Here is a 25426-nt window from a genome sequence, read left to right on the forward strand (position 1 = left end):
TATGTCCCAGTCCATCTGTCTGTCCATCCATACATCTACCCACCCGTCCAGCCATCCATCAAACCTTCTCTTCACCCATCCATGCAACTATCCATCAGTTTATTGACATAAGTTCCTTCCATAGACCCTTACCCTCAATTCAGCATCACCCCAACTGTCAACTCAACCACATATCAGCCTTCTATCCACCCATGCTCGTAACCAGAAAACAAACAACACTTGGAAGACATCCATCCATCCTTCTACTTGGCAGTCTGTTCAGTAATTCATCCAGATAATAATCCAGCCATCAAGCACCTTCAGCAAACTTGTAAACAAACAGTGATCTAGACCTTGACTTAGCTCTTCGCTCACTGTTCCCACCTTTTCATCCTGGTGTTTCTTACACCACTAATCACTGAATCATCGAATCATCGATTCATCAAATCATGAAACAGCCACTTTGGAAAGGATACCAAATGCTCATCAGCTCCAAACTTTCCTGGGAAATGGGAGCCTAGATGATATTATTTAGTACACTTTCGAGTTGTATCTTGAATACCTCCTGTAACAGGGATTCTACCATGTCTCTGGGCAGGTAGTCCAATGACTGATTTTTCTTACTGTAAAAAAATTCTGTTTTGTATCAAGATGCAACCTATCCCAATGCTCCTTGATGCCACTGGCTCTTCTCTTCTCCATGTGGTTCCTTGAGAAGAGAGCACTCTGTGTAGACACCTGTCTACCAGTTTGTCCCTTAATCTCTCCAAACTTGCCTGTACTCACCCATTTGTCTATTCCCCAGTCAGACGCCAAGTGGTGTTGCCATCACCCAGAAGGGCCAAGGAAATGGGAGGAAATGCCCCCATTCCCACCCTGTTCCAAAACCAAGGTATGAAAGGGATGAGAACACTACATGCAGCAGCCCTCACCTGTGATGGCAGCAGTGGAGACAGGGCCCAGACGTTTCCGCCCCCACATCCCATACAGGTTGAACTTGTAGCGACGCGATGGTGACAGCCCTGGCACGGTCACTGTGCGGGAATCTCCGTCCACAGGCAGTGCCTGTGGCTGGCCTTGTGCATCCTTGTACTGCACCACAAAGGAGTCAAAGGTGCCCTCAGGGATGCTCCATTCCAGCTGGACTGAGTCAGGGGTGACGTGGGAGGCTGTGAGGTCACCCAGGCGTGGCTCAGATGGTGGTTCCTTATCTAGCACAACTGCTGCTGCAACATGGAAGGCACAATGCAGGTATAAAGATCCTCTGGGCTGTTTATCTGTCCATCCATCCGTGGCTCCATCCACCCATCAATTTATGCAGATGTGTATCCATTTATTCACAATACCTTCCATCTACACACCCTTAAATTCTACTCAGAATCTCCACAATTATTAACTCAGTAACATTCATCCACCTGTCTTTCCATTTATCCTTGTAACCACTCATCTATTCACTCTTCTTTTCATCCATCTCTCCAGTTAGACATCCAGATAATCATTTGGACATCATGAACAGTCGGCAGCCATCCAAGCAACCAGCAACAGATCTAGCCTTTGATTTAGCTGTTTGTTGACTGATCCCTTACTCTATCTATTCATGGAAGTGTTTCTTACTTCAATAATTCAATTATCCATTTTTCCAGTTATCTATCTATCCAAACCTACATCCATCCCTCCATTCAACTGCCTTTTCTTACGTTTCACCTCCCCTTCATCACCCCTAAGATCCTATCCATCCATCCATCCATCTGTCTGTCCGTCCATCCACCCATCCATCCACTCACCCACCTGCCCACATTTCAAGCAATATATACTCCCTCTTATAAACATCCACAACCTAACATAATTACAAGAATCCATCCTTCAAGCCTTCAAGCCTTACCTGCTGATCCTGCCGAAAGCCATCTCCATATTCATGACTTGTCCCTGTCCCTCCATCCATTTAACATGCATCACCCAAGAGATGCATTTATTTCCCAAAAGGGCCAAGGGCCCTGGAAGGACACTGCCTCCTTCCACTTTTCTCCAAAATCAAGATGTGGAGGGGACATAACATGCAGCAGCCCTCACCTGTGACAGCATCAGTGGAGATGGGGCCCACACGTTTCCGCCCCCACATCCCATACAGGTTGAACTTGTAGCGGCGCGATGGTGACAGCCCTGGCACGGTCACTGTGCGGGAATCTCCGTCCACAGGCAGCACCTGTGGCTGGCCATGGGCATCCTTGTACTGCACCACAAAGGAGTCAAAGGTGCCCTCGGGGACACTCCATTCCAGCTGGACTGAGTCAGGGGTGACATGGGAGGCTGTCAGCTCGCCCAGGCGTGGCATGGATGGTGGTTGTTTTTCATGCTCAACTGAAAGGATACAAAGCAGGCTATAAAAAATATCTGATTCCTTTTTCTGTGCCTTATTCCCCGCATTCCTCTCTCCCTATTCACCTTTCTTTATCTATCCATCTTTCCACTGGATGTGAACCCAGCAATTCATCCTATCATCGATGAATTCAACTAATTGTTTCTCCACCTCTGAACTATATCTACCCATTTATTGTCTAGTGCAGTTGTCCATGTGCTCCTTATAATCCATGCAGTATTCCATCCATCCAAATGACTAATCACTCATTTATTCCTCCATCCACTCTTTCATACAAAAAGCTAAAGAGATGATAATCAACTAGCCATCCACCAAGCCAAATACACACGCAGAAATCCAGACTTTTGCCCATTCTACTATCTAGCTACCTATCTACACACCTGTCTAACAATCTATTCCTCCATCTCCACAACTTTGTTGGCACTCATCCATTTATCCATTCCCCTGTCATCTGCAAAGACCCTTGCAAGTCTCCCGACTTACTCCAAACGCATGTCCTAAAGGGGACATAGACATGGCATGCATCAGCCCTCACCTGTGACAGCATCAGTGGAAACAGGCCCCAGACGTTTCTGCTCCCACATCCCATACAGGTTGAACTCGTAGCGGCGCGATGGTGACAGCCCTGGCACAGTCACTGTGCGGGAATCTCCGTCCACAGGCAGCACCTGTGGCTGGCCTTGTGCATCCTTGTACTGCACCACGAAGGAGTCAAAGGTGCCCTCAGGGATGCTCCAGTCCAGCTGGACAGAGTTGGGAGTGATGTGGGAGGCCACGAGGTCACCCAGGCGTGGCTCAGATGGTGGTTCCTTTTCTGGCTCAACTGCAGCTGCTACAGAGAGGACACAATGCAGAACACAAACATCCCCCCTTCCATCCATCCAGTTTTCTATGCACCCACCCATGCAACTATCCATCAGTTTATTGACTTAACCATTAATTCAGCATTTCATCCATCCTTTCGTCCCTCTACCCAGCTATACATCTGTCTATCCCTCCACCTCTCCAAACTTGCCTACACCCATCCTTCCCCCCATTCTCCAGTCAGTAGCCAAGAGATATTCCTGTTTCCCAGAAGAGCCAAAGAGCCTAGATGGACCTTGTCCCTGCTCCCAGAGTGCTCCAAAACAAAGCTTTGCAAGGAACATGGACGTGGCATGCAGCAGTCCTCACCTGTGACAGCATCAGTGGAGACAGGGCCCAGACGTTTCTGCCCCCACATCCCATACAGGTTGAACTTGTAGCGGTGGGATGGAGACAGCCCTGGCACAGTCACTGTGCGGGAACCACCATCCACTGGCAGAACCTGTGGCTGGCCTTGTGCATCCTTGTACTGCACCACAAAGGAGTCAAAGGTGCCCTCGGGGATGCTCCAGTCCAGCTGGACTGAATTGGCAGTGATGTGGGAGGCCATAAGCTCACCCAGGTGTGGCTCAGATATCAACTCTTCTGGCTCAACTGCAGCTGAAACAATGGGTGTACAATACTGAGCATCCCTGCTCACTTTCTCCACCTTTCCATTGAAGTATTTCTTACTCCAATAATCCAGTAACACGCTTTTGCAGTTCTCCATCCATCCAAACCTAAGTCCAACCCTCCATTAACTGCCCTTTCTTCTGTGTTCCATCTCCCATTCTTTACCCCTTGATTTCATCCATCCATCCATCCATCCATCCATCCATCCATCCATCCATCCATCCATCCATCCTCCCATCTTCACAAATACCCTCCAAACCATAGATCAACTCAAATCCACAATGGCATGCAGCACCTCTCACCAGTGATTGCATCAGTAGAGACAGGGCCCAGACGTTTCCGCCCCCAAATCCCGTACAGGTTGAACTTGTAACGGCGGGATGGTGACAACCCAGACACGGTCACTGTGTGGGACCCACCATCCACAGGCAGTGCATGTGGATGGCCTTGTGCATCCCTGTACTGCACCATGAAGGAGTCAAAGGTGCCCTCAGGGACCCTCCATTCCAACTGAACAGAGTCAGAGGTGATGTGGGAGGCCGTGAGCTCCACTAGGCGTGGCTTGGATGGTGGTTGCTTTTCGGGCTCAACTGCAGCTGCAATAAAAGAACACAATTCAGGGTATAAACATTTCACAGTGCTCCATCCCTGTCTCCCTCACTGCTTTTGGCCGTCTCCATCAGTTTGTGTACACCACAAGCCATTATTCTATCCAGTTAAATCCAGTTGGAGGCTGGTCACTAGTAGAGTCCCTTGGGGCTCAGTATTAGGGCCAGTTCTCTAATATCTTTATCAATGAGCTGGATGAGAGGATTGAGTGCACCTTCAGTAAGTTGGCAGATGACACCAAGTTAGGTGCATGTGTTGATCTGCTCGAGGTTAGGAAGGCTCTACAGGAGGATCTGGATAGGCTGAGGTCAACTGTATGAAATTCAACAAGGCCAAGTGCCGGGTCCTGCACCTGGGGCACAACAACCCCAAGCAGTGCTACAGGCTGTGAGATGAGTAGTTAGAAAGCTGCCTGGCAGAGATGAACCTGGGAGTATCGGTTGATAGTTGGCTGAATATGAGCCAGCAGTGTGCTCAAGTGGCCAAGAAGGCCAACAGCATCCTGGCTTGTATTAGAAACAGTGTGAGCAGCAGGGCTAGGGAAGTGATTGTCCTCCTTTACTCGACTCTGGTTAGGCCGCACCTCGAGTACTGTGTTCAGTTTTGGGCCCCTTGCTACAAGAAGGACATCAAGGTGCTTCAGAGACTCTTGAGAAGGGCAACGAAGCTGGTGAGGGGTCTGGAGAACAAGTCTTAGGAGGAGTGGCTGAGGGAGCTGGGATTGTTTAGCCTGGAGAGGAGGAGGCTCAGGGGCAACCTTATCACTCTCTATAGTTACCTTAAAAGAGGCTGTAGCAAAGTGGGGATTGGTCTGTTCTCCCACGTGCCTGGTGATAGGACGAGGGGGAATGGGCTAAAGTTGCACCAGAGGAGGTTTAGATTGGATGTTAGGAAGAACTTTACCGAAAGGGTTGTTAGGCATTGGAATGGGCTGCTCAGGGGAGTGCTTGAGTCACCATCCCTGGAGGTCTTTAAAATGTGTTTAGATGTAGAACTTAGTGATATGGTTTAGTGGAGGACTTCTTAGTGTTAGGTCAGAGGTTGCACTAGGTGATCTTGGAGGTCTCTTCCAACCTAGATGATTCTGTGATTCATTAAACAGTTCATCCTTCCATCTCTAAACTGTTAACCCATTTTATGTCTACTGAAGCTGTCCATGTAAGTATTGATCTAATTATCCATCCTTCTCTGCACCCACCCATTATTCATCCATCTGTCTATCAGAAGAATCATCCAACTATCAATCAACCAGCCATCTCTTTATCCTTTGTGGTACATGCACATCTATCCATTCAGCCATTTGTCCATCTGATTCTGAGTACATACAAATGCATATTTTTTTTCTATCTCATCTTCCAAACATCCATTCATCCATACATCTGTCTAACCATTCTGGCTTCCACTCATCCATCCACCCATTTCCAGATTACTCTTAGCATTCAGAAGACCTTGATAATATCCATGCAGTACTCCATCCATCCAAATGACTAATCACTCATCTATTCCTCCATCCACTCTTTCATCCAAAAAGCTAAATAGATGATAATCAACTAGCCTTCCACCAAGCCAAATACACAGGCAGAAATCCAGACTTTTGCCCATTCTACTATCTAGCCACCTATCTACACACCTGTCTTACAATCTATTCCTCCATCTCTACAGCTTTGTTGGCACTCATCCATTTATCCATTCGCCTGATCTCAATTCCCACAGGGCAGAATGGGCCCTGCAAAGACCCTTGCAAGTCTCCTGACTGACTCCAAAGTCAAGTTCTACAGGGGACATAGACACGGCATGCATCAGCCCTCACCTGTGACAGCATCAGTGGAAACAGGCCCCACACGTTTCTGCTCCCACATCCCATACAGGTTGAACTTGTAGTGGTGTGATGGTGACAGCCCTGGCACAGTCACTGTGCGGGAATCTCCATCCACGGGCAGCACCTGTGGCTGCCCCTCTGCATCCTTGTACTGCACCACAAAGGAGTCAAAGGTGCCCTCAGGGATGCTCCAGTCCAGCTGGACAGAGTTGGGAGTGATGTGGGAGGCCACGAGGTCACCCAAGCGTGGCTCAGATGGTGGTTCCTTTTCTGGCTCGATTGCAGCTGCTACAGAGAGAACACAATGCAGGACACAAACATCCCCCCTTCCATCCATCCAGTTTTCTATGCACCCATCCATGCAACTATCCATCAGTTTATTGACTTAACCATTAATTCAGCATTTCATCCATCCTTTCGTTTCTCTACCCAGCTATACATCTGTCTATCCCTCCACCTCTCCAAACTTGCCGACACCCATCCTTCCCCCCATTCTCCAGTCAGTAACCAAGAGATATTCCTGTTTCCCAGAAGAGCCAAAGAGCCTAGATGGACCCTGTCCCTGCTCCCAGAGTGCTCCAAAACAAAGCTTTGCAAGGAACATGGACATGGCATGCAGCAGTCCTCACCTGTGACAGCATCAGTGGAGATGGGTCCCAGAGGTTTCTGCCCCCACATCCCATACAGGTTGAATTGGTAGCGGTGGGATGGTGACAACCCAGACACAGTCACTGTGCGGGAACCTCCGTCCACTGGCAGCACCTGTGGCTGGCCTTGAGCATCCCTGTACTGCAGTGTGAAAGAGTCAAAGGTGCCCTCGGGGATGCTCCATTCCAGCTGGATTGAGTTGGGCGTTATGTGGGAGGCTGTGAGCTCCCCCATGTGTGGTTCCGATGGTGGTTCCTTTTCCACCTGCACTGCATCTGTAAAACAGAGGGCAAAATGCAGGGCATAAGCATTTCTCTGTCCTTCCTTTCCTTTCCTCCCTCATTTCATCGCTCCATTTTTTTGTCAATTTGTTTACTCAGCAATCCATCCTTCCACGCATGAATTAAACAGATCATTCCACCATCTCTGAACTCTATATACCCTTTCACCATCTACAGCAGCTGTTCATGTAAGCATTGAACTAACTATCCATCCTTCTGTCCATCACTTCTATTCATTCATCTGTCCATACATTCATCAGTAGAATTATCCATCTGCCAAAAAACTTAACCAATGAGTCATTTCTCTTTCCTTTGACATAGCTGTTTGTTCAAAACTACATCCATCCATGCATTTATCCATCTGTTTCTGTCCATTCCATCCATACAACATACATCCAATGATCCCACCAATCATTTATTCCTCTATCAATTCTTCCATCCAAACTACTGAACAGATTACAATCAACCCACCACCCAAGAAGTGAAACAATCATCCAAAAATCCACCCTTTTGTGAACCAATTGAGCTAACCACCTATTTATACATATATCTAAAAATAAATCCCTCCATCTCTCCTAAAGTACTTGCATTCATCCATCCATTCTGTTCGGCAGACAGTAACCAAGACATGTTCCCATTTCCGACCGGGCAGAAGGAAACTACCACTGGCATCCACAAGGCTCCTGCCAGAATCCAAACGCATAACACAAAAGGGACATAGGCATGAAATGCAGCAGCCCTCACCTGTGACAGCATCAGTGGAGATGGGGCCCACACGTTTCCGCCCCCACATCCCATACAGGTTGAACTTGTAGCGGCGGGATGGCGACAGCCCTGGCACGGTCACTGTGCGGGAACCACCATCGACGGGCAGCACCTGCGGCTGGCCTTGTGCATCCTTGTACTGCACCACAAAGGAGTCAAAGGAGCCCTCAGGGACGCTCCATTCTAGCTGGATGGAGTCAGGGGTGATATGGGAGGCTGTGAGGTCACCCAGGCGTGGCTCGGATGGCAGTTCTTTTACCGGCGCTACTGCAGCTGCAACATGGAGGACATATTGCGGGGCATAAACATTTCTCAATCCATCCATCCATCCACCTAGTTTTCCTTTCACTCATCCATACAACTATCTATCAATTTAGTATTCCATCCCCCCATCCACTACCCAGGTACCACATAAGATGCACCTCTTACACAGAAGTACCAAGGACTTTGGAAGCAGCCTACCTCTGCTCCCACTGAGAATCCAAACCAAGGCATCCAAGGACATGGACACAGAACGCAGGAGCCCTCACCTGTGACAGCATCAGTGGAGATGGGGCCCACACGTTTCCGCCCCCACATCCCATACAGGTTGAACTTGTAGCGGCGCGATGGTGACAGCCCTGGCACGGTCACTGTGCGGGAATCTCCATCCACGGGCAACACCTGTGGCTGGCCTTGTGCATCCTTGTACTGCACCACGAAGGAGTCAAATGTGCCCTCAGGGACACTCCATTCCAGCTGGACTGAGTCAGGGGTGACATGGGAAGCAATGAGTTCCCCCAGCTTTGGTTCGGATGGTCGTTCCTCTTCTGGCTGGACTGCAGCTGCAATGTTGAAGGCACGTTGCAGGGCATAAACATCCTCCATTCCATCTGTCTAACTTTCCATTCAGACTTACATGCAACTATACACCACTTTATTGAACTAACTAGCAATTCAGCATTTCTTCCATTCTGCCATCTCTCCCCCTGACTATCCAGCTGTCTACCAATATGTCCCTTCATCTCTTCAAACTTGCCTACACTCATCCATCTGTGAATTCAATAGTCAGAGGCCAAGAGGTGTAACCATTTCCCTGATGGGAAAAGGACCCTGGAAGGTGTCTGACCCCAAATACACCCAACTCCAGAACCAAGGCATGCAGGAGACACAGACATGCCACACAGAAGACTTCACCTGTGATGGTGTCAGTGGAGACAGGGCCCACACGTTTCCGCCCCCACATCCCATACAGGTTGAACTTGTAGCGACGCGATGGTGACAGCCCTGGCACGATCACTGTGCGGGAATCTCCGTCCACAGGCAGCACCTGTGGCTGGCCTTGGGCATCCTTGTACTGCACCATGAAGGAGTCAAAGGTGCCTTTGGAGATACTCCATTCCAGTTGGACAGAGTCAGGAGAGACATGGGAGGCTGTGAGGTCGCCCAGACGTGGTTCAGGTGGTGGTTCCGTTTCCGGCTCTACTGCAGCTAGAACATGCAGGACACATTGAAGGGCATAAACATTTCTCAATCCATCCATCCACCTGGTCTTCCCTTCACTCATCCATACAACTGTCTATCAATTTATTATTCCATTCCTCCATCCACTACACAGGTACCACATAAGATGCACCTGTTTCCCAGAAGTGCCAAGGACATTGGAAGCAGCCTACCTCTGCTCCCATTGAGAATACAAACCAAGGCATCCAAGGACATCGACACAGAACGTAGGAGCCCTCACCTGTGACAGCATCAGTGGAGATGGGGCCCACACGTTTCCGCCCCCACATCCCATACAGGTTGAACTTGTAGCGGCGCGATGGTGACAGCTCTGGCACGGTCACTGTGTGGGAATCTCCATCCACAGGCAGCACCTGTGGCTGGCCTTGGGCATCCTTGTACTGCACCACGAAGGAGTCAAAGGTGCCCTCGGGTATGCTCCATTCCAGCTGGATTGATTCAGAGGTGATGTGGGAGGCGATGAGTTCCCCCAGCTTTGGTTCAGATGGTCGTTCCTCTTCTGGCTGGACTGTAGCTGCAATATGGAAGGCACGTTGCAGGGCATAAACATCCTCCATTCCATCTGTCCAACTTACTATCCACCCATTCATGCAACTATACACCACTTTATTGAACTAACTAGCAATTCAGAATTTCTTTCATTCTGCCATCTCTCCCCCTGACTATCCATCTGTCTACCACTATGTCCCTTCATCTCTCCAAACTTGCCTACACTCATCCATTCATGCATTCCCCAGTCAGAGACCAAGAGATGTAACCATTTCCCTGATGGGAAAAGGACCCTGGAAGGTATGTGACCCCAAAGCCACCAACTCCAGAACCAAGGTATGCAGGAGACACAGACATGGCACACACTAGCCTTCACCTGTGATGGTGTCAGTGGAGATGGGGCCCACACGTTTCCGCCCCCACATCCCATACAGGTTGAACTTGTAGCGACGCGATGGTGACAGCCCTGGCACGGTCAGTGTGCGGGAATCTCCGTCCACGGGCAGCACCTGTGGCTGGCCTTGTGCATCCTTGTACTGCACTGTGAAGGAGTCAAAGGTGCCTTTGGAGATACTCCATTCTAGCTGGACTGAGTCAGGGGTGACGTGGGAGGCTGTGAGGTCACCCAGACGTGGTTCAGATGGTGGTTCTTTTTCCGGCTCTACTGCAGCTAGAACATGCAGGACACATTGAAGGGCATAAACATTTCTCAATCCATCCATCCACCTAGTCTTCCCTTCACTCATCCATACAACTGTCTTTCAATTCATTATTCCGTCCCTCCATCCACTACACAGGTACCACATAATATGCACCTGTTTCCTAGAAGTACCAAGGACTTTGGAAGAAGCCTACCTCTGCTCCCACTGAGAATCCAAACCAAGGTGTCCAAGGACATGGACACAGAACGTAGGAGCCCTCACCTGTGACAGCATCAGTGGAGATGGGGCCCACACGTTTCCGCCCCCACATCCCATACAGGTTGAACTTGTAGCGGCGCGATGGTGACAGCCCTGGCACGGTCACTGTGCGGGAATCTCCTTCCACAGGCAGCACCTGTGGCTGGCCTTGGGCATCCTTGTACTGCACCACGAAGGAGTCAAAGGTGCCCTCAGGGACACTCCATTCCAGCTGGACTGAGTCAGGTGTGACATGGGAGGCTGTGAGCTCGCCCAGACGTGGTTCAGATGGTGGTTCCTTTACCGGCTCTACTGCAGCTAGAACATGGAGGACACATTGCAGGGCATAAACATGTCTCAATCCATCCAGCCATCCACCTAGTCTTCCCTTCACTCATCCTTACAACTATCTATCAGTTTAGTATTTCATCCCTGCATCCACTACCCAGGTACCACATAATATGCACCTGTTTCCCAGAAGTGCCAAGGACTTTGGAAGCAGCCTACCTCTGCTCCCATTGAGAATACAAACCAAGGCATCCAAGGACATGGACACAGAACGCAGGAGCCCTCACCTGTGACAGCATCAGTGGAGATGGGGCCCACACGTTTCCGCCCCCACATCCCATACAGGTTGAACTTGTAGCGGCGCGATGGTGACAGCCCTGGCACGGTCACTGTGCGGGAATCTCCATCCACAGGCAGCACCTGTGGCTGGCCTTGTGCATCCTTGTACTGTACCACGAAGGAGTCAAAGGTGCCCTCGGGGTTGCTCCATTCCAGCTGGACTGAGTCAGGGGTGACGTGGGAGGCTGTGAGGTCACCCAGGCGTGGCTGAGATGGTGGTTCCCTTTCCAGCTCACTTGCATCTGTAACACAGACCAAACAGTATAGGACATATATCCCAATCTGTCTGTCAAACTAAGTATTATTCCATCCATCAATTGAACTCTCCATCAGGTTTAACATCAATCTTCACTGCATATATCAGTATGCTCAATTCAGCACCAGTCCAACTATACACTGAACCAAACATCCACCCACCCACCCCTCCTTTGTAACCACAAGAGGCCACACTTCCAACCATCCTCTCACCCTTCTGTTCATCCATCCATCCATCCATCTAAACCTTCAGTCATCAAGAACCTTCACCAACAATCCAAGCAACTAGTCATTTAGCTCTTTGCCCGCTGCTCCCTTCTTCCACTTGTTCATAGAAATATTTCTTACCCCAGTAAACCTGTCATCCATTTTTCCAATCCTTCATCCATCCAAACCTAAGTTCACCCATTCATCCATCTAATCATATTTTACTTCATGTTCCGTCTTCCATTCACTATCCCTTTTTTCCAGCCATCCATCAATCCATTTATCCATTGATCCACCCACCACCCACACACATACCAAAAAATATACTCACTCTTACGGACAGACATCCACTATGAAACAACCAACCGAAAAAACATCCTTTCACCCTTTCTGCCACTTAACTGGTGATCATGCCAAAAAGGAGTATTTCCATATCCGTAACTTCACTGTCCCATGTCCCTCCATCCTTCATGCCGCATTCAACAGGCATCACACTAGCTGTGCACCCATTTCCCAGAAGGACCAAGAACCCTGGAAGGTCACTGCCCCCACTCCCACCCAGTTCCAAAAAAAGGTGTGAAAGGGACATGGGCATGGCATACAGATGACATCAGTCTGTCTTACCCTGTCAGCTGATGCAGTCACACCATCACAGAGACCATCAGATTGCTCAGGCCTGATTTACCCTTGTAGAAACGATGCTAGCTATCTCGGATCAACTCTTTATTGCAAGGCTAATAAACCCACCATCCAACAAGCCAAAGAGGCAGACAAAAATCCAGAATTTTGTCCATCCAAACATCTAGCCATCTATCTAAACATATGACTACTGATCTATCCCTCCTTCTCTCCAAGATGGCTGACACTCAGCCATTCATCCATTCTCCAGACAGTGATCAAGACATGTTCCCATTTCCCACAAAGCAGAAAGAACAAACTACAGGACCTCGCAAGCTTCCTGACTTAAGCCACACACGGCACACAGGGAGAGTGGACTTGACAAAACTTGTCCTCACCTGTGACAGCATCAGTGGAGACAGGGCCCACACGTTTTCGACCCCACATCCCATACAGGTTGAACTTGTAGCGACGCGATGGTGACAGCCCTGGCACGGTCACTGTGCGGGAATCTCTGTCCACAGGCAGCACCTGTGGCTGCCCCTGTGCATCCTTGTACTGCACCACAAAGGAGTCAAAGGTGCCCTCAGGGACACTCCATTCCAGCTGGACTGAGTCAGGGGTGACGTGGGAGGCTGTGAGGTCACCCAGACGTGGTTCAGATGGTGGTTCTATTTCCGGCTCTACTGCAGCTGCAACATGGAGGACACATTGCAGGGCATAAACATTTCTCAATCTTCCATCCACCTAGTCTTCCCTTCACTCATCCATACAGCTATCTATCAGTTTAGTATTCCAACCCTCCATCCACTACCCAGGTACTACACAGAAATGCACCTGTTTCCCAGAAGTACCAAGGACTTTGGAAGCAGCTTACCTCTGCTCCCATTGAGAATACAAATCAAGGCATCCAAAACATGGACATAGAACGCAGGAGCCCTCACCTGTGACAGCATCAGTGGAGATGGGGCCCACACGTTTCTGCCCCCACATCCCATACAGGTTGAACTTGTAGCGGCGCGATGGTGACAGCCCTGGCACGGTCACTGTGCGGGAATCTCCTTCCACAGGCAGCACCTGTGGCTGGCCTTGTGCATCCTTGTACTGCACCACAAAGGAGTCAAAGGTGCCCTCAGGGACGCTCCATTCCAGCTGGACTGAGTCAGGGGTGATGTGGGAGGCTGTAAGCTCCCCCAGGTGTGGTTCAGATGGTTTATTTTCCAGTTCGACTGTAGCTGCAACACAAAGGACACAATGCAGGGCAGAAACATTTGTCAGTCCTCCCTTCCCTACCTCTGTCACTTCATTCCTCCATATTTGCATCTCTTTGTGTACTCAACAATCCACCCTTACACCCATAAATTCAATTAATCATTCCTTCATCTTTGAACTCTATCTACTCATTCATCATCTACTGTCCATATAAGCTTCAAACTAACTATACATCTGTCATCTCTCTGTCCATACATTCATCAACAGAGTCACCTAACTGCCAGGAAACTCAACCAAACAGTCATTTCTAATTCATTTGATGTAGCTGTTTATGTGAACATCCATCCATCCATCCATCCAGTCATTTGTCCATCTGACTCTTAATTCATATTTACGCATGACGGGCCCTCACAAGACTCCTGCCACACTCGAAATACACAGCCCACAGGAGACACGAACACAACATGCATCAGACCCTCACCTGTGATGGCATCAGTGGAGATGGGGCCCACACGTTTCCGACCCCACATCCCATACAGGTTGAACTTGTAGCGGCGTGATGGTGACAGCCCTGGCACAGTCACTGTACGGGAACTACCATCCACGGGCAGCACCTGTGGCAGGCCTTGCACATCCTTATACTGCACTGTGAAGGAGTCAAAGGTGCCTTCTGGGATGCTCCATTCCAACTGGACAGAACTGGGGGTGATGTGGGAGGCTGTAAGCTCGCCCAGGCGTGGCTCGGATGGTGGTTTCTTTTTCGGCTTGACTTCAGCTGCAACATACAGGACATAATGCATGCCATAAACATGCTCCATTCCTTTTGTCCAAACCTCCCATTTTCCTTTCAGCCTTCCATGGAACTCTCCACCAGTTTACTGACAACATCAATTCATACACCATTACCCTCCACTCAACATTCCCCCAACTGTCAATACATCTAAACATCCACACACCCATCCCTTTATCCGTACTTGTAACCACAACAACAACAACAAAAAATCCATTTCCAACCATCCATCCACCCTTCTATTCAGCCATCGGTCCAGACATTCATCCAGATAATCATCCAGTCAACAAGCACCCTGATTTGACCCATCAAACAAAGAGTCCATGATCTAGCACTTTGCCTGCTGCTCCATATGTTCATCCAGGTTTTTCTTACTCTATTAATCAGTGAATCATTGAATCACCATCAAATTGTCAAACAGCCACTTTGAAAAGGACATCAAATGCTCGTCAGCTCCAACCTTTCATAGAATCACAGAGTCACAGAACAGCTTGGGTTGGAAAGGACCTCAAAATCATCTAGTTCCAACCTCCCTGCCATGGGCAGAGATGCCACCCAGTAGATCAGGCTGCTCAGGGCCTTATCTAACTTGGTCTTGAACACTGGGGTATCCACAACCTCCCTGGGCAACCTGTTCCAGAGCCTCACCAGCCCCTGAGAGAAGAATTTCATCCTAACCACTAATCTAAATCTCTCCTCTTTTAGTTTAGAATAATTCCCCCTTGTCCTATGATTATCTACTCAAGCAAAAAGTTGCTCTCCATCTTTTTATAAGCCCTCTTTAAGTTTTGAAAAACTACAATAAGATTTCCCCAGAGCCTTCTCTTCTTCAGGCTGAGCAGCCTCAGCTCTCTCAGCCTCTCTTCATAGGAGAATCCTAATTCTCTCATAAGACTACTATCTAGCCTTTCATCTAATCCTCCAACCAACCAGACATCTAGCACACTGTTACACCATCCCTCCAGCCATACACCCTTCCATCCTCTCATCTAACCATGCAGACATCCAGTCTTTCAAGCTAGCATTCAGTGCATGAATCAGTCACAAACTTATCAAAATGCCCATCCATTCATCAGTTTATCCATCTGTCATCATCCATTCATGTCTCCACTGAACTACCCATCAGACCTACCATCCATCCCTCCATCTCTTCAGCCAGTAAACTAGACACACATTTGTCCATCCATCCGTCCGTCCATCCATCCATTTATCCATTCATCACTACAGCATTGCATGTTCCGATACCTCCATCCCTTCATTGTATTCAGCACCCAAGAGATGTTTTGTTTTCCCACAAGTCTTAAGAGATTCATTCCAGAATCTTGCCTAGCTCCTGCACTGATCCAAACCCAGGGCTCACAAGGGGATGCAAGTGCAGCAAACAGCAGCCCTCACCTGTGACAGCATCAGTGGAGATGGGGCCCACACGTTTCCGCCCCCACATCCCATACAGGTTGAACTTGTAGCGGCGCGATGGTGACAGCCCTGGCACGGTCACTGTGCGGGAATCTCCATCCACGGGCAGAAGCTGTGGTTGGCCTTGCTCATCCCGGTACTGCACCACGAAGGAGTCAAAGGTGCCCTCAGGGATGCTCCATTCCAGTTGGACGGAGTCAGGGGTGACGTGGGAGGCAGTGAGGTCGCCCAAGCGTGGCTCAGATGGTGGTTGCTCCTCTGGTATGACTGCATCTGCAACACAGCACAATACTGGGCATACATATCACCCCATCAGTCCACCTAGACATCCATTCATCCATCCACCAATGCAATTGTCCACCAGTCTGTTATGCAGCCTTCCTTCCATACACCCTTAGACACAACGCAGCAGCCTTCCAACTATTACCTCAGGTACATCCAGCCACCTGTACTTTGACCCATTCTTACAACTATAAACAAACCACTTTTCCAGTCATCTACCCACACTTCTCATCCATATCTCCAGCCATTCATCCCAGTAATCAGATAACAAGGATCTTCACCAAACATGCAAGCAAACAGTCAGTGATTTACACTTTCGTTTAGCTCTCTGCTCACCACTCCCTTCTTCCACCAATTAATCAGAATGTTTCTCATTCCACTATTTGATCAGATATTTCTCCAGTTCTCTATCCACCCAAACCTAGGTCCATCCCTCCAACCATCCACATACCCACCCACCTAGAAATATATCCACTCTTACAGAAAACATTCACATCCAAACATCCTTCCAAAAATCCAGCCTTTCGCCTTTTCTGCCACTTAACCAGGGATACTGCCAAAAGAAGTATCCCCGCATCTGCAACTTTCCTTGCCCCCATCATTCCATTCCTGCATTCCTTCATCCATTCACCAGGCACAACCCAAGAGATACACCCATTTCCTAAATGGGCCAAGGACCCTGGATGGACCCCACCCTTGCTCTCACTTTTCTCAAAAAAACACGGTGTGTAAGGGACAAGGACATGGCATACAGCAGCCCTCACCTGTGACAGCATCAGTGGAGATGGGGCCCACACGTTTCCGCCCCCACATTCCATACAGGTTGAACTTGTAGCGGTGAGACGGTGACAGCCCTGGTACAGTCACTGCACGGGAACCACCATCCACAGGCAGTACCTGCAGCTGGCCTTGTGCATCCCTGTACTGCACTGCGAAGGAGTCAAAGGTGCCCTTGGGGACGCTCCATTCCAGCTGGATGGAGTCGGGGGTTACATGGGAGGCTGTGAGCTCACCCAGGCGTGGCTGGGATGGTAGGTCCTCCTTTGGGAGTGCTGGGGCTGTAATAGGGACAGCAGAATACAGGGTACACAGGGGACAAGCACCCTTTCTTCTATCTACTCATCCATATACCTATTAATTTATATGTGCATCCATCCATCTAATCACCCACCCATCACTCAGCTCACCCATCTATCCATCTTCCCATTCCTCCATTTGTTTTCCCAATGTCATCCATCTAATTATCTTTTGCCAGTTAATCCAGCCTGCCAGCCTTCCACAAATTTGTATTTGAGTCCATCCATCCAACTATTAGTCTTTCCACCTATCCTTGTATCCTTCCGTCCAACCATCCACCACCCTTCCATGCCTCTTCTCCCTCACATATGTTCACGGATACTTGAACACAAATAACTAAGCATGTAACCATCCTTCTAGTCATTCATTAAGCAATCTGACTATTCATCCAAAAGCACATGCTTTCACCCATCTATGGTTCCATTTGTCTATCCATCCATTCATCAGTCCACCCACCCATTTTCCCATCCATCCAGTAATCCTTCCATTCAATCCCAACCATCTGTCCCACTATCCACCCAATTATCAATTTATCTACCATCTAATCAGCCAGTCACATAATCATCTAATCATCCATCCTTTCATACAAACCTCTCCATCCCTTGGACCCTGCATGCACACTAGCCAAAGCCAAAGGCTGTTCCTATATCTCTCAAGGTCAAGGACCCCACATGGAGGTCCACAGGGAACACGGATGGAGCATGCAGCAGCCCTCACCTGTGATGGCATCAGTGGAGATAAGACCAATACGTTTCCGCCCCCACACCCCGTACAGATTGAACTTGTAGCGGCGGGAAGGCAACAGCCCAGGAACAGTCACTGTGCGGGACCCACCGTCCACAGCAAGTGCCTGTGGCTGGCCTTGTGCATCCCTGTACTGCACTGTGAAGGAGTCAAAAGTGCCTTCAAGGACATTCCATTCCAGCTGGACGGTGGTGGGTGTCACGTGGGAGGCCGTGAGCTCGCCCAAACGAGGCCGCTGTGGTGGTTCCTCCTCTGACGGGGCTGCAATGGTGGTGGCACAGTGCAAGACATAAACATCTATCTGTGTGTCCATCCATTCATCGTTCCATCTGTCCTTCCTTTTTTCCTTCCTTCCAACCACACCCAACTTGGATACCAAGAGCTAGGGAGCCTGAACACCTGGGTTTTCCCCAGTGCTGCCAGGAATCACTTGGGGGTACCTGCTTTGGCCATGGCACCTTGAGGCTCAGTCAGCTCCATCTCATACAGCTGCTCCCAGTCTATCGGGGGCTCACTGGTGCCACCTACCCCTGCAACCAAGAGAGCAGTGTGAGTTATTAGATGCTCCCATGCAATGCTGTCCCCACCCCTGTCCCTGTCACCCACCTGCAGTCACCAGGGATGTGTAGGACTTGGAGACGCGCCCCTGCACCACGCCATGCACCTCCACCCGGTACATGGCCCCTGGCACCAGCCCTGGCACCCGGGCCACTGCTGTGTCCCCTGGCACCTGCAGCTCCCCCTCAGCCCCCTCCAGCTCCCCCAGGGGCCGGTAGCGGATCACCACAGTCTCTGAGTGGCCCCGCAGCCCATCCAGGTCCACAAGGGCCTCTCCGGCAGCCCCTGGCATAAGCTGGGGCTTGGGGTGGGGACTTTGGTGGAGGTGGCGGAGGAACTGGTAGCGCAGCGAGGCTGGGCTGCGGCGAAGCAGGTAGGAGAGGATGGCTCGGGCCACTGCAGGCACTGTCTGGTTACCCCGGAGAGGGAAGGCCGTGGCCCGGAGGTGGCTCTCCAGGCGCTGCAGCAATGACCCGTTGTAGGATGAGAGCTTAGCCCCCAGGTCATGCAGAGATGGAACACCTGGGAGCACTGGGGACATGGGAGATGCTGGGGAGACCGGGGACTTTGGTGATGCTGGGGACCGTGGAAATGCAGGTGATCTTGGGGATACTGGGGATGCTGGTGCCTCTGGGGACCTTGGGGACACTGGTGACCATGAAGATTCAGGGGAAGCTGGTGATGCCGGGGACACTGGTGACACTGGAGACCTCGGGGATGCTGGTGACCTCGGGGACCCTGGAGATGCTGGGGATCCCGGTGACCTTGGAGATGTTGGGGACGCTGGTGACCCCAAGGACCCTGGTAAGACCAGGGATGCATCCGGTGATACTGGTGATGCCGGGGATCCCAGGGACCCTGGTGACCCTGGGGATGCTGGTGACACTGGGGACCGTGGGGATGCTGGAGACCCTCGGGCTGATGGTGATGCTGGGGCCACTGGAGATGCCAGGAATGTAGGGGACCCCAGGGGCCCCCCGTGGGTGGGCAGGGGCTGGGCAATCACTGTGAGAGCAAAGGGGATCAGGGTCAGCAGCCTGACCTCAATAGCCCCCATCTGCCACAACCCAGGGACCCACAGAGGGACACAGGGGTGGATGGACATGGGAACAGACTAGGACACATGGACACAAAGGGGCAGACTGTGGACATCTGGGACCACAGAGAGAGACTGGGAACCCCCAGACTCATGGGGACGGACTGGGACAGACAGACTCGTGGGGGCAGACTGGAAACATCTGGACCCAGGGCACAGAGGGACGCACAGGGAGGCACCAGTAGATGTGGGGATACGTGGGCCCATGGGGACACGTGGGGATATACTGGGGTCACATGGATCCATTGGGGCAGACGCAGATGGACAGGCCTGGGGGGACACATGGACCCACAGTGACACACAGACCTCCTCTGGGCAGACAGACGCAACGTGGACCCGCAGAGCCATAGGGACATAAAGACACATGGGGACAGACAGAGGCTGCAGGCACCACCCCTGTACCCATTCCCATCCCAGTCACCATCCCTGTCCCATATCTGTCTCCATCCCCACCCCTAGCCCCATGCCTGTCTCTGTCCCCATCCCTGTGGCTGTGACATCCTCGTTCCTGTCCCCGCTCCTGTACAATTCCCATCCTGATGCCCTCCCCATCCCCATGTCCATGCTTGTCCCCCACACCATCCCTGTCCTCACCCAATCCCCATGCGCATGCTGTCCCCATTACTGTGCCTGCATCATCCCCGTCCCCATGTCTGTCCTTGTGCTGCTGTTCCTGTCCCTGTGCTGAATGTTGTCCCCATCCATGCATTGTTCCTGCCTCCACCCCCATGCTGTTCCCATCCCCATGTTGTCCCAGCCACCAAGGCCATGCTCTCCCCACCCCTGTCCCACCCCCAACCCCGTCCTCACCCCTGTGCCCATGACATCCCCATGCCCATGCTGTCCCCATTACTGTCCCCATGCCTGTCCCAGTCCCCAGCCCTTCCAGGCCAGGTGGCACGTACAGGTGCGGACGCGCAGGGTGCCAGGCATCCCGAGGTGCTGGTCCCGCTGGGCCTGGATGAAGAGCTCGAAGGCGCTTCCAGGCACCAGCCCTGTCACCTCGAAGGTGACAGCAGAGCCAGGCAGTTCGTGGGTGGCCATTGCTTCTGGTTCATCCTGGGGAGAGAGGACATGTCAAGGACACGTTGGGGACACCGAAGTGGGACCTGTTTCTGAGCCAGGCACCAGGCAGGTGGCCACAATGGCTTCTCCTGGAGTTGGGGAATGTCTTGGAGTCACACTGGGGACGTATTGAGGGCACCAAAGTGGGGACACAGTGGAAACAGTGGTGAGGACACCTTATCCCTGAGCCAGGTAGGTGGCAGCATATAATTATTTGTCCTGAGGCTGGGGGACATGTTGGGGAACCTCATGGGGGGCTACTGGGGACACACTGGTGACACCACAGCGGGGACATGTCCCAGTCCCTAAGCAGGGCTGCAGGCAGATCATTGCAGCTCATTCTGGGGATATGGGGCATGCTGGGGACACCCTGGGGACACTGTGCTGGGGACACATCACCATTCCCAAGCCAGGCAGCAGAAGGGTGGCCACAGCTATTGGCTTATCCTATGGACAACAGATGTGTTGGGGACAGGCAACAGATGGGTGACACCACTGTGGCTCACCCTGGGCACAGAGGACACAAAGAAGAGATGTTCCCATCCCCGAGCCACAAAGCAGTGTGGTGACCTGGCCCTTGGCTTGGTGTGAAGACAACAGGCACATTGGGGACATGTTGGGGATACAACAAGGACACTACCGAGGTGTCCCCAGAAGGGCTAGAAGCAGATGGCTCCGGACACCAACCCATCCTGGGGACAAGGGGACACATTGAAGACGTGTTGGAGCTACACTACCACACTGGGGATACTGCTCTGCTGGGGATGCATCCCAGTCCCTGTCCCCATCTTACCATGGGGATGAGGGCCACCTGGTAGCCATCCACAGGCATGTTCGGCCGAGGCCAGCTCACACGGAAGGATGTCTGGTTGCGTGCAGTCAAACGTGGTGTCACTGCGGGGATCTCTGCAGGGACACAGCCCTTTTGGGAGGTGCCACCACAGGGATGCTCTGGGGCACCCCAGGATGGGGCAACCACAGGTTGGGAACAACATGAGGACACCTGGGGATGGGGCACCCATGGAGTGGGGACACCCTGGGGACACCACAGGACAGGGCACCAAGGGGATGGGGACAACCACAAGGACGTGGAAGGAGTGCCCAAGGAACAAGAGTGCCCAAGCCATGGGGACACTGGGATTGTGGACACCCCCAGGGTCATGGGGACACCCAAAGCAGTGGAGGACTCTGAGGAGGGGCTGGGAGTGAAACCAGAAGCACTGAGGACCCCAGGGCACTTTGTGGGGGACAACCAAGAGCACTGGGATGGGGACACAGAGTGAGCATTATGGAACAGCAGGAGATACTGGGGGACAGTCAGGGATACACTGATGTGGGGCATCAGGACCCAACATGGCTGTGCGGGGGGGGGAGGGTTTGGATGAGGAAGCTGGGGGGGAGTGGGGATGCTTGGGGACATATGGGGACACCTGGAGACGTACCGAGGGTGCAGTGGGGTCCACCACGGCCGGGGGGGCAGGCAGGTGTAGCACAGGATGGCCCGGTGAAGCCGGCAAAGCAGTGGCAGCGGCCAGCCCGGCAGCGGCCCTGGTCACTGCAGTCGAGGGGGCATCGGGGCTCGGGGCAGGGGAGGCCCCCCCCATCCTCCCCCAGCCGGCACCTGCACCCGCAGCCCCCTGCCTCAGGGGTGCTGCACAGTCCCCGCGCTGCCGTGCGCCCTGCAGGGATGTGCACTGTCTCCCCGGTCCCCATGTGCCCCACGTAACCCCAGTCATTCCACCCCCTACATCCCCCATATTCCTTCATAAGCCCCCCATATCCCCCCATTTATGTCCCCCCAAACCTCCCCCTGTCCCCCATGCCCCCTCATATCCCACCCCCGTTCCCCTCGTCCACCCCCCCACGTTCTTAATTTCCTCCACATTCCCCTGTACCATCCTATACTCCATGTCCCCCATCCCCTGAATATCTCCCATGCTCCCCCCCATGTTCTCCCATATTCCCCATGCCCCCAAACATATCCCTCATGTCCCTATCCCCCGTGCTCCCCCCCATATCCCCCAAGTCCCCAAACATATCCCCCATGCTTTCCCCCTGCGTCCCACCCATATCCCCAGTGTCTCCAAACATATCCCCCATGTCCCTATCCCCCGTGCCCCCCCCCTCATGTCCCCCACACTCTCCCATGCCCCCCCACACCTCCATATGCCTCCCATATCCCCCCACCCTCCCTATCCCCATCCCCATACCGGTGCCGGCCTGGGGCCCCCCGTTGTCCCCGCACTGTCCCTGCAGCGCCCGCACTTCTCCCTCCAGCTCCCGCAGGCGCCCCAGCACTGCCTCCAGTGCTGCAGCCCCACAGGAGAGCTCTGGGGAGCCAGGTGGGGGTCCAGGGGGGGGTCCTACCCCCCCCTGCACCCTTCGCAGTGTCAACACCAGCAGCAGTAGTGGCAGCCCCAGGCACATGATCCTGCAGGGAGGGGATGGATGGCACCCACGGGGGAGCACGGGGTCGCATGTGGACACCCGAGTAGACCCACGGATGCCCACGGGGATGCGTGGGGAAAACATGGGACTCACAGACACCTGCAGGGACATGTGGATGCCCACAGCACCCATGGCAGACACACATGGGACACAAGGACACCCATGGAGGGCAGAGGGACACCCACGGGGGACACATGGCACCCAAGCAGCCACCCAGACCAGGGGCATCCAGGGGAACCCATGCATGGAAACAGAAATGACATCCACCCCATGGCAGCACCCACCCGTGGAACCTGCAGACCACAGCACTCATCCATAGCACCCACGGCAGCACTGCCCCACAGCTCTGACCTGTGCCACCCACAGCGGCCACCCACAGCACCAATGACCACAGCACCCATTACCCATTCATGGCACTGCTCCATTGCACCCACGACCCACGACACCCACCCACACCATCACTGCCCCACAGCCGTGGTGTCACTCCCTGGCCTCCCAGACCCTGAGGGCCCTATTGCCCCATGGAGGCCTCGGGGAGCTGGGAGCTGGCGGCTGTGGGGTGGCCCCAGGTCTTGGAGTGAGCTGTGTGCACCAGTACTGCCACCAGTACTGCCACAGTTTCCACTGACTCCAGTAGCTTCATTCCTCCAGTGCCTAGTAACTCCAATAACACCAGTAACCACCAGCAAATGCCAGTGACCCCACCCTCCAACAACCCAGCAACACCAGTAACATCATGAACTCCAGTAACGCCAGCAACACCTACAGCATTAGTAACTCCAGTAACACCAGCAGTGCCAGCAACGCCAGTGATGCCAATAATTCCAGTAACTCCTGCAATTCCAATAGCTCCAGCGATTCCAGTAGCTCCAGCAGCACCAGCAAATGCAATTAGTCCAGTAACGCCAGCAACACCAGCAATGCCAATTACTCCAGTAACACCAGCAACACCAGCAGCACCAGCAATGCCAATTACTCCAGTAACACCAGCAACGCCAGCTGCACCAGCAACGCCAACAGCACCAGCAATGCCTATTACTCCAGTAACTCCAGCTACTCCAGGAACACCAGTAATGCCAGTAACACCAGTAATGCCTGCAGCATCAGACCCTACCAGCCCCTCTGGCCGCTCTGTGACCCTGTCCCATGGCACCTGCCCGGTGCCACTGCTGCTCTCAGGTAGTTGCAGCAGCTGTGGCTGCAGCACAGGGGGGTTGGGACCTGGCCAATTGGGAGCTGGGGGCGGGGCTGGCCCAGTAGGGTTCGGCCCGGCCCAGTTGGGCCCAGTTGTGCCCAGTTGGGGCCCACTGGTTCTGCTCAGCCCAGTTCGGCTCAACTCCGCTCAGCTCAACCCAGCCCAGCTCAGTGCAGCGCAGCGCAGCCTGGTTTAGCTCAGCCCGGTTCTGCTCAGCTTGGCCCGCTTCGGTTCGGCTCAGCCAGCTTTAGCCCAGCTCACCCAGTTCAGTTCGGTTCAGTTTGTCCCGGCACGGCGGGCGGCGGGTGCAGCAGTGCCGGAGGAGCGGGGCGGCTCCGTCCCTTTCATAGCCCCAAGCCGGGCGCTCCGCCAGCGCTGAGCTCACGGCGCGGCCCCACCGCAGGTGCCGCCGGACCCGGGGCAGAAGCGGGCTGGACACTGGACAGCACCGGGTTCAGCTGAGATGTACCCGGGACAGGAACGGGACAAGAACCCGAACAGGAGTGGGGCAGAACCAGGCTGGACCTGGAGCAGAACTGAAGGGTCCAGCACTGCCCCTGCACCTGCCCCTCCTTGAGGTCCGGTAGACACTGGGGGGCCTTGAGCCCCCCACCGCCTCCCCGTTACACCATGGGCTGGGGGAACCAGGACCCCCCCCCCTACTCCGAGCGGGGCCCCCAGCCTGGCCACGGCCCTGGGATGAGCGGGACCGGGCGGGATCGGGCGGACCCCGGGGGGGCCTGGGATGTGTTTACGGGCAGCGGTCACCGCAGCAACCAAACATCTGGGCGGCGCGGCCAGATGTGGGGTCCAGCTGCCATAGCAGAGCGGTGACACAACGCGTGGGGGGGGGCCAAAGGAGGGGGAGTCCACAGCTCCCAGCGCTCCCAGGAAACCAGCACAGCCTGCTCCAGGGCTCCCTGTGCTCCCAGTAACCCAGCACTGCCTGCCCCAGTGTTCCCAGTAATGACAACCAGCCCCAGTGCTCCCA

At 52.8% G+C, this 25426-nt stretch overlaps 1 protein-coding gene across 1 annotated transcript in view; it reads right to left on the reverse strand.

The window, feature by feature from the left end:
- TNXB (tenascin XB) overlaps positions 1–24771 on the reverse strand; it is a 36584-nt gene extending 11813 nt beyond the window's left edge. The window contains exons 1-25 of the mRNA XM_082781949.1: positions 24697–24771; positions 23003–23223; positions 22235–22471; positions 21586–21698; positions 20633–20786; positions 18680–19636; positions 18514–18603; positions 18047–18334; positions 17017–17310; positions 15950–16243; positions 12951–13244; positions 11421–11714; positions 10870–11163; positions 10323–10616; positions 9678–9971; positions 9131–9424; positions 8485–8778; positions 7934–8227; positions 6890–7183; positions 6252–6548; positions 4135–4428; positions 3530–3820; positions 2892–3188; positions 2050–2337; positions 912–1205 (exon numbers count right to left, since the gene is read on the reverse strand). Of these exons, the coding sequence (XP_082638075.1) occupies positions 912–1205; positions 2050–2337; positions 2892–3188; positions 3530–3820; positions 4135–4428; positions 6252–6548; positions 6890–7183; positions 7934–8227; positions 8485–8778; positions 9131–9424; positions 9678–9971; positions 10323–10616; positions 10870–11163; positions 11421–11714; positions 12951–13244; positions 15950–16243; positions 17017–17310; positions 18047–18334; positions 18514–18603; positions 18680–19636; positions 20633–20786; positions 21586–21698; positions 22235–22471; positions 23003–23219 (7051 nt within the window). The 5' untranslated portion in view covers positions 23220–23223; positions 24697–24771. The remainder of the gene's footprint in view (positions 1–911; positions 1206–2049; positions 2338–2891; positions 3189–3529; positions 3821–4134; positions 4429–6251; positions 6549–6889; positions 7184–7933; positions 8228–8484; positions 8779–9130; positions 9425–9677; positions 9972–10322; positions 10617–10869; positions 11164–11420; positions 11715–12950; positions 13245–15949; positions 16244–17016; positions 17311–18046; positions 18335–18513; positions 18604–18679; positions 19637–20632; positions 20787–21585; positions 21699–22234; positions 22472–23002; positions 23224–24696) is intronic.
- Positions 24772–25426: the final 655 nt, after the last annotated feature.

This window comes from Aythya marila (genome assembly GCF_965140915.1).
Source record: "Aythya marila genome assembly, chromosome: 33".
NCBI lineage: Eukaryota > Metazoa > Chordata > Aves > Anseriformes > Anatidae > Aythya > Aythya marila.